The 11,897-nt window shown below is 41.6% G+C and overlaps 2 protein-coding genes across 3 annotated transcripts; both read left to right on the top strand.

Moving 5' to 3' along the window:
* Positions 1 to 377: 377 nt before the first annotated feature.
* On the top strand, positions 378 to 5,270 carry strc1 (stereocilin 1). The gene is made up of 9 exons (XM_018739580.1): positions 378 to 392; positions 508 to 598; positions 758 to 935; positions 1,181 to 1,356; positions 2,984 to 3,139; positions 3,351 to 3,493; positions 4,126 to 4,274; positions 4,453 to 4,550; positions 5,037 to 5,270. The coding sequence occupies exons 3-9, from the start codon at positions 764 to 766 to the stop codon at positions 5,268 to 5,270; spliced, it is 1,128 nt and encodes a 375-aa protein (XP_018595096.1). The 5' UTR covers positions 378 to 392; positions 508 to 598; positions 758 to 763.
* Positions 5,271 to 7,288: 2,018 nt separating this feature from the next.
* On the top strand, positions 7,289 to 11,428 carry LOC108926717 (eukaryotic translation initiation factor 3 subunit J-A-like). 2 transcript variants are annotated; one of them, XM_018739596.2, is made up of 8 exons: positions 7,289 to 7,373; positions 7,539 to 7,627; positions 8,982 to 9,063; positions 9,198 to 9,289; positions 9,828 to 9,942; positions 10,133 to 10,294; positions 10,486 to 10,559; positions 10,846 to 11,426. In XM_018739596.2, exons 1-8 carry the CDS (start codon positions 7,304 to 7,306, stop codon positions 10,972 to 10,974), a joined length of 813 nt encoding a protein of 270 aa, XP_018595112.1. In that variant the 5' UTR covers positions 7,289 to 7,303; the 3' UTR covers positions 10,975 to 11,426. The 2 variants fall into 2 exon arrangements, with proteins under 2 accessions (XP_018595112.1, XP_018595111.1); XM_018739595.1 differs by lacking the exon at positions 7,289 to 7,373 and having other exon boundaries at positions 7,398 to 7,627; positions 10,846 to 11,428.
* The last annotated feature ends 469 nt before the right edge of the window (positions 11,429 to 11,897 follow it).

The raw sequence follows: 11,897 nt of genomic DNA, 5'->3' as shown, positions 1-11,897 counted from the left end.
TTCCTTGCTTATATCCAATCAGGCGTCTTGTCAGCAGGCTGTGTTGTTTTCCCTGTGAATTTGATTCTCAGCCAGATCTCTCGGTTTACATGCTATGAGTCCTGTATCACTATGCAGGAAGACTGCTCAGTCATCCCTGATCAGCATCCACCGAAAAAGACACTGTTAATTCCTCTTTCCGTTGTGGAACCTCAGAACATGTATACAGGCCAGTACACTGAGAAGGAGTTCCGCTCCCTGGGGATCATGGCAACATTTGTGGTGGATGAGGTGTTTCTGCAGCTGGATAGGAGCTTCTTTGTGGAGAACCTGGAGCTCTTCAGAGAGCACTGCTACAACAGCAGCAAGAAGGAAATAGTGGCACAGTTCCTCCAGGAGCCCACCACTTTTGGGTATGACCCCATGTGGAATGCTGCTAAATTGTATTTCAGATGTTCAACAGTCAACTATTGTCTATAGACATGGTGACAATAAGTTGTCAGTAAGACAATTTCTTTCTCCTGCCAGGTCAGTAAAAAACTGGAAATCTGAGACACTGGACCAGGTGGGCAGGTTCCTTTTCTTCTTATCCAAGGAAGTCATTCAGCTGATCAATGCGGTAGTTTTCCTCTACTGCTAATCTGATTATTAATTTGAAGTATTTTAATGAGGGTTTGTGTCCTCATCCACAATGAAACATCAGTTAATGTAGTACCTCATTAAACATGCGTATGGACTGTATGAGATCCTTTTCTTTGCGGATCCCGTGTATCTCCAGACCCTCATGACCCAGGAACGGATTGAACGACTCTTCCTGAGCCAACAGGAGTGGGAAGCAGGGGAAATTGGAGGACTATGCATTCAGGGCACTGACCAAGCTGAGCTGCAGAGAATGTTTGAGAGGCGTCAATTTGTGCTTCAGTTCTTCTTGGGTTTCCTGAGGCCCGGTCAGCTGTGTGAGTAGTTGTGTCCTGTCACTTGTCGTTTGCTTTTCCTTGCATGCCCCATTAGTCTTCCTTCCCATACCTCAAGAATTTTTTAGTGATAACTCATTTTTAAAGATGATAGAAAACACTTCATCCAAACTTGCTTTCTAGACTTTTGCTTCATGCAACCTGTGAAGTCCAAAGGATTCCTTTTCCTGAGCATTACATTTAATTCACTCTCCATTACTGTCTCTCGCTGTCCATCTCTGTCTCAGCTTTGGCACTGGTTCCCAGCTGTGAGAATCTACACACAACACAGCCATCAGCCTGGACTGTGGACAGTTTGACTGGTATGCCAGCAGAAGCCTTTGCCAGATGCCTGGAGCTGATTGGCCAGGACCCCTTCCTGACCCAATACCAACTGACGCAGCTCCTTAGCAAAGTCAAAAAGGTGCAGCAACCACTGGCATTCTGACATCTACATTTATACATTTGCCAGAGGTGTTCCTTCTAAATTCTTCAAAATATTACTGGTGTAATCAGGATTTATTGTGCAGCTGCTGGAATATTCAATGTTTTTTTTTTAAGATTGTGAAATAAATAGTAAAATGATTGACAATACACAATTCTAATAGATGATGTTCAATTTAAGTCTGCATGCTGGAATCCCTACTGTAAGCAAGTGTTCAAGATAAAATGGAGCAATACTCAGAAGCATGCGAAATGCATAACTATATTTTGCACAATGCATGGACAGGTTTTGATAAAGTGCCTTCTTTGGTGGGCATGCAGAATTGATATAGACTAGATTATATAAGCCAGCACAGGACATGTGATTGGATATGACATTATATCATTTAGACTAGCATTTGTGAATAGAGGACATTACTGATTAACTTCTTGCATTGCTCAGATGCATGGACTGTAAAAGAACATGAAAAAAAAAAAAATACTAGGGGGCGCAATGGCGCAGCGGGTTTGGCCAGGTCCTGCTCTCTGGCGGGTCTGGGGCTCAAGTCCTGCTTAGGGTGCCTTGCGACAGACTGGCGTCCCATCCTGGGTGTGTCCCCTCCCCCTGTCGCCTTGCGCCGTGTGTGGCCGGGTTAGGCTCAGTTTGCCGTGACCTCACTTGGGATGAGCGGTTTCAGACAATGTGTGATAATAATAATGATAAGAAGAAGAAGCTGTGAGTGCTACTAATAATTCTTATTATTCTTATAGCAAAAGTGATACAAAGAAATCAGTAGTGAACAAGACAATGGAAAGTATGGTAGCTCACGAAAACAATTAATAATAATTCTTTACTCAGACCACTGGAATTAACGATATGAAATGAACATACCACACTTCTTGTAACCAGCATTTATTTCTATCTCCATCTCTTCTCAGAATATGAGCCACTGCCAGGCTCAAGTACTGTTGGAGGCTAGTCTCATGTCCTGTGGTGTTCAAATAAACTAAAATGTTCAAAAGGACCAGCAAGTAGTGTAATGGTTACTGTAGCTGCCTTGAAACTGGAAGGCTCCTGGTCTTTGGTCCTGCTCTAGTACCCTTGAAAAATTATCAAGCTGTATAAAATGTGTGAATCATTGTAAGTGACGTATATAAATCTGACACTGTAAGTCCTCTAGGACAGACATGTCAGCTAAATATACAGTAGGTTAATAATAAAATTTCTGGCTATTTGGGATTTTTTGTAACCAAGGTCTCAGAGGCAATGTAAAAGATCAGCAATGTAAGGTTATAAGTATTCTACCACTTCTGACATTTTCAGTGTTGGTGTTTAATGAATGACCTGTTGTCATAGACTTGGTCACACCCAACTGTAACATTTAAAGCTATCATGGAGGACTGGAAAAGCAAGTGCAATGAGTCCTCTTCAGTTGTCTGCCTTTATCAATAATCTTGGAGATTAGGTGTTCTTTTATATGCAATACCAATCATAGCAGTGCTAACCTAATCAGTGTTTACGCATATTACATATTTCTCACATGTTCCTTTGTATACTAGATAGTGCAGGTTGCAATGTTTCCTATGCAGAAATGGAGTAAGATGCTCCTCTCTCTGCTTGTATCCAGATCTACGGGCCTGTGTCGTCCTTCTCCCCCTCTGTAATTGCACAGTTGGGGCGCATAGCTCTCCGGCTGTCAGATGATGAGCTGCGGTTACTCAACCTGTCAGAACTCAGCTCCATTGCCACATTTGGCGCAGTCGATGGCTGGAGCCCTAGACAGGTGGCACAATTTGCACTGCTCAGTGTGCTGTCTCCCTTTCCTAGTGTTCAGTGGAACTTTACTTTTGCTTTTACTGGTATTAGTAATATTGTTGCTTTTCATGGTAACAGTAATATAACTCATTGTTCCTTAAGAAAAAAGGATTTTATAAACACAGCTCTCAGCTGGACTGTTTTAGGACATGAATTAACCTCTGTCCTTCCTTCCCCAGCTCTCCATCCTGTTCTCCTCAGTGCTAAACTCAACCAAGTTGAGCCCAAACCAGCTGGACTCCAGCACCTTGGTGGCCTTGGGTCATATTGTGTGTGGAATTAAGACCTCTGATATGCAGAATTTGAAAGCTGTTGAGTTAAGGTAGAGAAATGGGACCAGATTTCACACACACACACACACACACACACTTTCAGAACCGCTTATCCCATACGGGGTCACGGGGGAACCGGAGCCTACCCGGCAACACAGGACATAAGGCCGGAGAGGGAGGGGACACACCAAGGACGGGACGCCAGTCCGTCACAAGGCACCCCAAGCAGGACTTGAACCCCAGACCCACCGGAGAGCAGGACTGTGGTCCAACCCACTGCGCCCCCGCGCCCCCGCGCCCCCGCGCCCCCCTCCAGATTTTACAAATCCCAGTTTTTAGTCAAGGTTGTACTCACTTGAATTGGTTAAGTCTAGAACTAATGATGGAACTAATGGCAGCAGCTGACCTTGGCATTAAATTAGTAACCATGAGTAACTACCCCAAATCGCTACCCCTGAGTAACTACCCCAAAATGCTGTAGGTTGATGTATATTGCTATAAACATAAAATGACAAGCTGCGTAAAAACTGCTGAAGATGTAAATCTGAAAAGTAAGTTTAATAATGCAACTGAACTTTCTTATCTGACAGTTCACTTTGTGCAAAATTCCACCCTTCTTTCCAGTAAACTTGCCCCATCCGCTCTTTATATCTCATCTTTCTATCTTTCCTTCTACCTGCAGTAAGGCTGTGTTGTGGCTGGGTCGCCTCAGGCTCTTGTGTTCAGAGGAACAGCTGCAGGTTTTGGTGGGGCTGCTGAGTAATAGTCTTGCCTTTGGACACATCGGCTCCTGGGGCCCTGAGGTCTTCATTGAAATCGGGTCCTTGGCAGGTACAGTTCCAGGACTTTTCATCCTTTGCATCATTCTGTGTTTGACCAGAAATTGCTCTCCACCTTCTAGTCTCTTACAATTCAGCTGTATCGGACTCACTGCAGTGTATTTTACCTGTCCACTCTGGAATTCCACGTTCACCCTTTTTTTCCCGTGGATCTCTCCTGGTCACTCCAGCGGGACTACCTGACATAGCCATGTCAGCTCTGGTGAAAGACCAGATTGAAGGAATCACCCCCTTGGCTATCTCCCTTGTCCCAGACAAAAAGTTTGCTGTGAGTGTTACATTTGGATGGGATATCTGAAGGTTTGGCAAAGCTGCATCAAAAGAGGTTGGAGTGTTCTGCACAATAAAATTGTTTGCACTTTCTTCCCTCTTATTGTCAAATGACAAAAGAACTTAAAAGAGAACACCAGCTACCCAGATTCATTTATGCTTTGGGTCAAGGGGATCGGTTTTCCATAAGCATTCCCTATATCCCAAAAAGAACTCTGTGCTTGGGTGTCTAAAGCTCTTCATCTGCTGTGAAATGCGCTTTTGTTTATTCTGAGTTGTTATATGTCACTTTGGAGAAAAGTGACTGCTAAATGAATAAATGTAAATGTAAATTGTACAATTCATATGATTTTCAACAGCAGAAAGCAATTGAATTGTCATTCTAATGCTATGCTGGTTTTGAGAAACCAAAGGACAGTGAGCTTGTCTGTTTGTGTATGAATGTTATCTCTTATTGGCTGTGCTCTCTTCCTCTTCTCCCCAGGTGGCATTTAATCAGGCCCAGATTCGCACATTCACCTATGAGCAAGCTGTGGCTGTGACTGAGGCCCAGCGTGCTGCCCTGTCTACAGTGCAGCAGACAGCTTTGTCCATGGTGCTGACCCCTTGGGAAGACAAACCTGTTGACTTCCGTGGTAATTACTCATCCAACACCCCACCTCTTGTTGGGGCAGCTGATGGTGCAATGATCTGTTACCTTCAGATCCAAATGTTATAGGTTCAAATCTCACCTATTTCCATAGCACCCTTGAACAAGGTCTTCACCCTGAATTGCTTCAGTAAAATTACCCAGCTGTATAAATGGCCAAGTCATTGTATGTAATTTATCATTGTAAGTTGCTCTGAGGAAAAAGTGTCAGCTAGATTATCTGTTTTATGTACATAAGAAAGCTGAGAGAAATCAACTTCAGACATGTAAGACCTCTCCAGAACTCATTTATGGTTGCTGTTGCTATTGATAACACCTGATTGGTGTGAAAAACTGCAGAAAACAATATTGAGGTTAAGGAGGCAGACAGGGTGCAGCCATTAACTGGTGTTTTTGTTGTCTGTGTTAGATTATTGCCAAGGCTAAATATGTTGCCTAGAAAAATTGTTTACTCTTCCACTTCTTTGTTGTCTGCTTGTTTTTCAGTGTTTTACCACTATAAATATTCTTGCATTGCACATCTTCTACATTGCAATTAAAATGGAAACTGCATTCTTTTATCCTTAATCCCTTCCATTATCCACCATTGACCACCTTCTCAATAATAATTGGTGTAATTTTTCAGTAACTTATCTGTCTGTTTCTGATGTCTGCAGGGAGGTCATCTGCACATTCCCTGCATTGCTGGCCTTTCTTATTTGGCCTTGAACTGCTGATGCTGTTGCTGATGCTCCTACAACACCTGCTGTAAAGGACACCATGGTCATGTGGAGCTGCCCTGCAAATCTCTAGATTTTCTAATCTATGATGTTCCTGTGTATCTGTAAAAATACCACTCAGTGCACATTAGCAATAAATTATTCTTTATAATTATTCCCTCAGCACCAACCATAAACCAGTCCCTCCCATACAGCCGTTGTGGCAGACTCTGCCTGTCTCGCATTGGCCTCATCAGCCATCAGTGTGCCTGCAGCAGACGTGGATTCTATTCTTCCTAATCTTCATTTGTGAAGTCATGCCGAGAAATTTATACTTGAAAATTAAATGAAAATATTTTACTAGATTTGCATTTACAATGAACACATTTAGTACTGAAGAAACATAGTGAAAAGGTATTTAATAATATGTAACATGATACAGCATTTGCAAGCACTTATTTAAAAACTGTCAGCTTTCACCAGGAAATATAATATGAAAATATGTTTTCTAGTTTTTGTGTCTGGTGTTAAAAATCTTGTTTTTAACTGACAGAACTCTCAGAAGATTCTACAAATAGATTTATATCTGACACTTAAACTACAGTCTTAAGTACAACACTGTTACACTTCGGTTTGAATATTATTTTGAGGATTGAACTTGTGTCATTGTGAATTAAAGAGAATTGTAGTGGGTATAAAACCTTGTTTCCTTACCTTCTTCCTATAATATGACTTGGAATGTATGGATTCTCAACATACCACAGTATTTTACAGTATGTAGTTGTATGATTGTATACACAAATGGTACATTGTAACATTATTATAATATGAAAAACATGATAAATGTACCTGTTTTAACTTGCTTGAATCGACACGTTTCATGTTATGGTATACAGTATAGCAGGACATTTAAATACATTTGACATGTTTGTGGAATCTTCACTGTACATCCAGATGTATTATTTAATGTACTATATTTTGTAGCTGTATGAGAGAGACACGATTGGATACTTCGCAAAAAATAAAAACGTAATTTTATGATCATGTCCTGGCAATAGTAGTATGATCATGACATGATGTATTTATTTGCCCAGCCAATTTAGGTTTCACAACGACATAATTTTGTATAAAGGAAGCAATATTTCTGTGAGACACAGTTTTTATGAATTAATACAATTCCAGCAGGGAACCGCATCATAAGGAACTGGAACGTATCCAAAATCGCGAAGCAAAGGAAAGCTCCGCTCACAGCGCCAGTCAATTCGTCGCCGCAGCTTCTCGCAACGCGAAGCGCTCAAACGGCACTGCGCCACTTCGACCACAGCAGGCGCTCGAACTGAAATACCGCTTCTATGCTGTCACTGTGACGTCAACGTGAACGTCATCAGCGCGCGGGGCCGGTCGATGGCTTTTCCGCTCAGTTCCACACAGACGCATACACGCGCAGACAAGATGGCTGACGTCGACTCCTGGGGTGAGACTCTAACTTTATTTAATTATTTTTTAAAGAATTTTTTTTAAAATTAGTAGTGTGAAGGAAGAAAGAGAACGATGGAGAGGAAGGCGGCTGTCTTTGTCGGACGTCTGTCACTCTGTCTGTCGTCCGCGGAGTCTCATCATCCCGTCCCGTGTCTGTTAGACGCGGAGAACTTCGAGCCGGACGAGCCCATCAAGAAGGTGGCGGTTTTGGACAGATGGGAAGGCGAGGACGAGGAGGACAATGTTAAGGTAAGTACCCGACCAGTGAGCTGAGCCGAGACGTGGGTGCTAAGCGGCGCCGCTGGCGGGCAGCTGAGCGGTCGTCTTCCTCCTTACTTAGTTAGTTAGCGCACAACTGTCATTGTGTGTATGTATGTATGTGTGTGTGTGTGTTACTGAGCGAACGGCCCAGCAGCAGCGGCCGACCGTGTAGAACCGGGCCGGGGAGTCTCTCTCTCTCTCTCTGCCGCGTGTGTCTGTGAAAAAAGGGGGCGTTGTGTCCATGTGGAGCTGCTCTGAGGCCGGGGGACCCGTGTGTCTGTGTGTGTCCGTCCGTCCTTTTTGTATTACTACACTTTTTCCATCATGACCGTAGCTGTCTGTAATCATTACACAGTGAGTAATGGCGATGAGGTCGGCTGGAGACACATGGTGTCACACCTCAGTGTATGTGTGTGTCGTGTCCGCGCAAAGCCGTAACTTACTGTGCATACTCAGTCTGTTCGTGTGAACACGTGGTCGTGTGTTGTGCTTTCACTCACATACAAAACACCGGAACGCGATGGCAAGAAGAATCCGTGGAGCAGGTGATAAAGAGTTACAGTTACATACCACTGGACTGGTATTACCAGTCAGTGCTACACATTTTCAGTCGTGTTACTACAGTTACTGTATTTCTTTCAGTGCTCTATGGCTCCGATCCTGGCCGGGTACACGTTGCTTTGCTCATCTAAGCGTCATCATCCCTGTGTGACCACCCCAGTTTCATGTTCAGCTGTACTGCTGGCTGAGATTGTGTCCATCATTTTTGTCTAAATCTGTGTGGAATGTTCTCTTGATCCATTTGAGACTCCTGGCTGTACACGAAAGCATCAGCACTGCGTGTTTCCAGAACACATTCTTTATCGCGTTTCCTTTCCTTTGCTTTCTGCTCTGCTTTCAGCTCTTTGTTCCCTCCTTTCTGGAAGCCTCTACATGTATGGGCTTTGCTGCTTCTGATATAATACATTTATGCCTTTCTTAGCTATTTTTGAGATGGTATCTTCAAATATCACTTGGAGTGATTGGTGCCTGATGCTCCAGTGGATCATGTAACTGTTTTTAAAATGAAGACAATCTTGCTAATTCCCGAAGTGGTGATTGTGAACTTTTTTTTACTGGGTGGGTATTAAGAGACAGTTCACTTATTATACAGTAGGTGGTACTAACAGTTGTATGCTAATTTTGATTGCTAGCAGAGCTGAATAATTCAGCATTGAAGATAATTTCTTTATCTTAATAGGAGTTATTGTGATGTTTATAATAAAATAGGTGAAGCAAGTTCTGAAGTTTTGAACCCCCTAAATAAACTTTTCACCTCTTTGTCACTTCTTACACCATCCAGGATAACTGGGATGATGAGGAGGAGGAGGAGGAGGGGGAGGAGGAGGAGGAGGAGGAGAAAAAGGTTGAGGAGAAGAAGCCAGGTGTGGCAACTTAAATTCCTGAAGAAAAAATGTTGTGCATAGTCTGGAAATGAACAGAAATGAAATTTGACATTTTTAACTTTTAAAGTTATGGATAATATTCCACTGCAAATATTTATTGGGTTCTTTTCTAGAAGTTAAACCTTCAGATAAGAAAAAATTAAGTGAAAAGATCAAAGAAAAAGAAAGTGGACAAAGAAAAAAAAAGGAGGAACTTAGAAAACAGGTTAGTATTAACGTTTGTTCTTTTAATTGTAAGAGGGTTTTATGCATAATAGCTGGCCAAGATGACCATAATTTGCATAGCTGCAGCATCCAGTCTTCCTTTTGAGGGTAGTTGGTTTCTCTGAATTGATTTATGTAATCGAGATTAGCTTTTAAATAACTTTTGTCTGTTAATTCTGCTGTGGTGAATGTGTTTTTCTCTTCTGCTCATAGTTGGCACTTATCCTCTGGCTTGGCTTTGAGTCTTAAAATAGACCACTTTTGTAGAGGGAGAGTTTGTGTTACAGTATCTTCATGATAAATGTATCAGGCATGTTACCATTACAAAAATTTAAGTAACAGTGCAGATATCAACAGCTATTAACTATTTTGGCTAAATAGTGTTCTAGTGAACTGTTAATTTACTTCTGTGTTTCTCCAGGTGATTTTTGACAAGTAGCTTCATCATTGAAGTTGCAGTTTTTCAGTTCCACAAACTAAACCCTTCTATAAAATCTCAGTAATTAGTGTTCTTTGATTTGTCTTTGGGCAATGGTTAGTTGCAGCAGTCGGAGGAGACCACAGAGCTCACACCAGAAGAACAGCTGGCAGAGAAGCTCAGAGTGAAGAAACTGCAGGAGGAGGCTGACCTGGAGCTGGCAAAAGAGGCTTTTGGTACTAGTTTAACATGAGTACTTTGATATAAGCCAATTAACCAGGAATGCAATGAGCTCAACTTAGACATTTAAAATGTGCTACTCATAGAATGTGTTTGTCACAAAAAGTTATCAAAGTTAAGGTTTTCTGTGATAATGTGAATCATTTACTATCTTAATTTAGTATTTATGTTGACTTATTTTTTCAGGTGTAACTAACACTGTTCCACGAATTGATTCCATGAGCCCCACATCTAAGGATGACTTTACAGAGTTTGAGAGGTTACTAAAGGAGAAGATATCTCAATATGAAAAGTCTGTGCATTACACAAGTTTCTTGGATTCATTGTTTCGGGATCTCTGTATTTCATGTGAGTTTTTTTCCCAAAAAATTAACAGCAGTATTTTTTAAATGTTAACAGTTTATTACATTTTACGGTACTGTAATTTTTTTCAAAAGTTGAAACAATACTTTTTGTGTGGGGAAATCCAGGGTTTTCTAATTGAATGCTGTTGCCCATTTACATTGCCATTTGTAAAAATGTCTTTGTAACCTGCACAGTGGAAGTGGACGAGCTGAAGAAGATCAACCTCTCACTGACAGTGCTACTGAGTGAAAAACAGAAACAGGAAAAGGTAAGATTTTCAGTGTCAATATTGGTTTTGCTCTGGTGGCCGCTTGCAATTCTCCGTTTATTCTCTGGGGGGAAGCCATGCACTGCTGTCCTGCAATTTATTCACTTGTTAAAGCGAAAGAACTTTGTGTATTGTTTATTTAGATGTCTACTGAAGTTTCTGATGTATATATTTTTTTGAAGTAACTGTCTGTCTGTGTGTGTGTGTGTGTGTGTGTGTGTGTGTTAAGATAGGAACTGCGATGCTTTGTTGGCTGATTGGTGTTCCCTGTGTTTTCCTCCTGCAGCAGAATAAGTCAAAGAAGAAGAAAAAGGGTGCAGTTCTAGGAGGAGGTCTAAAGGCCACGATGAAGGATGACCTGGGTGACTATGGGGACTTTGGGGACTACGCGCAAGACTATGAGGACTTTATGTGACGACGGCTATACCTTGACTGCTCTTGTCTCGCTTCCCTGAGCCGCCTCCAAAATGCAGCGCAAGCTCATCATGCTGTCCAGTGCATTACTGGAAAAACTAAACATATTGCTCCCTTTACTCAAATGCTCAAAGGCTTTGGAGAGAGAGCACCCAGTTTCTGGTTGTGTTTCCTTGTCAAAACATAGAATGCCCTTCCACTTTCGGTCATGTCCTTTGAGACCTTTTGTTTGAAATTTATTTTGAAAATGACCTCACTGGAGTGTAAATGTGACTACTTTAAATTATTAGCATTAATTTTCAGATTCATTCTTTTATGGAAAAAAAAAGACCTCTGGCAAAATAGGTAAACAATACTTACTCTGGGAACTGCAGTTGTTGGAATTAAAATTGATGTTCTATGCAAATTAATTCAGAATGTCTACTTTATGTTTTTTTCTTTTCCCTGGGATGGAATTTACAATTTTACTGAAACTTTATTCAACATTTTTCAAGAACTTATGTTGCCAAATTTTTTTGAAACATTTAGTTGTGTTTGGTGTTTTATTTATTCTTTTCTGTGAGACACTAGGTAGGATTTAGAGATCAAAGTGTGCAGTGGGGTTTCTCAAAGGTTGCCCATAATCTGCCCTTGAAGCCACTAACAGATGTCAGATTGAAATGCAATAAGCAAGTGTTACAGAAATCTCGTGGCTCTCTGGAAAAACTCTGGTGAAATTTTTAAAATGAGTCTGGAAAATATCTCTTTTGTGCATGAAAAGTCAACATTGTTTATCCATCTACTACTTCAAGCACGGGGGTAAGGCAGCCCTGGTGTTACTGGCCTATTTCACATGGCTTCTGCAGGCTTGCATCAATGGGAGGGATTGCATTCATCTGAAATGAACCCAGTGAACTCACATGGGCAACAACAGAAAAAATTTGG

Source organism: Scleropages formosus, chromosome 11 (genome assembly GCF_900964775.1).
Source record: "Scleropages formosus chromosome 11, fSclFor1.1, whole genome shotgun sequence".
Classification (NCBI taxonomy): Eukaryota; Metazoa; Chordata; class Actinopteri; order Osteoglossiformes; family Osteoglossidae; genus Scleropages; species Scleropages formosus.
This window is presented reverse-complemented; position numbering and strand designations above follow the sequence as displayed.

Excerpts from the sequence above, each read along its gene's own strand:
- LOC108926717 (XM_018739595.1), top strand. The coding sequence starts at position 7,451 with ATGGAGAGGAAGGCGGCTGTCTTTGTCGGACGTCTGTCACTCTGTCTG. Across the intron at positions 7,628-8,981 it reads ACGAGGAGGACAATGTTAAG|GATAACTGGGATGATGAGGA; the intron begins GTAAGTACCCGA and ends TACACCATCCAG. Across the intron at positions 10,295-10,485 it reads TCGGGATCTCTGTATTTCAT|TGGAAGTGGACGAGCTGAAG; the intron begins GTGAGTTTTTTT and ends TAACCTGCACAG.
- strc1 (XM_018739580.1), top strand. The coding sequence starts at position 764 with ATGACCCAGGAACGGATTGAACGACTCTTCCTGAGCCAACAGGAGTGG. Across the intron at positions 3,140-3,350 it reads ATGGCTGGAGCCCTAGACAG|CTCTCCATCCTGTTCTCCTC; the intron begins GTGGCACAATTT and ends TTCCTTCCCCAG. Across the intron at positions 4,551-5,036 it reads TCCCAGACAAAAAGTTTGCT|GTGGCATTTAATCAGGCCCA; the intron begins GTGAGTGTTACA and ends TCTTCTCCCCAG.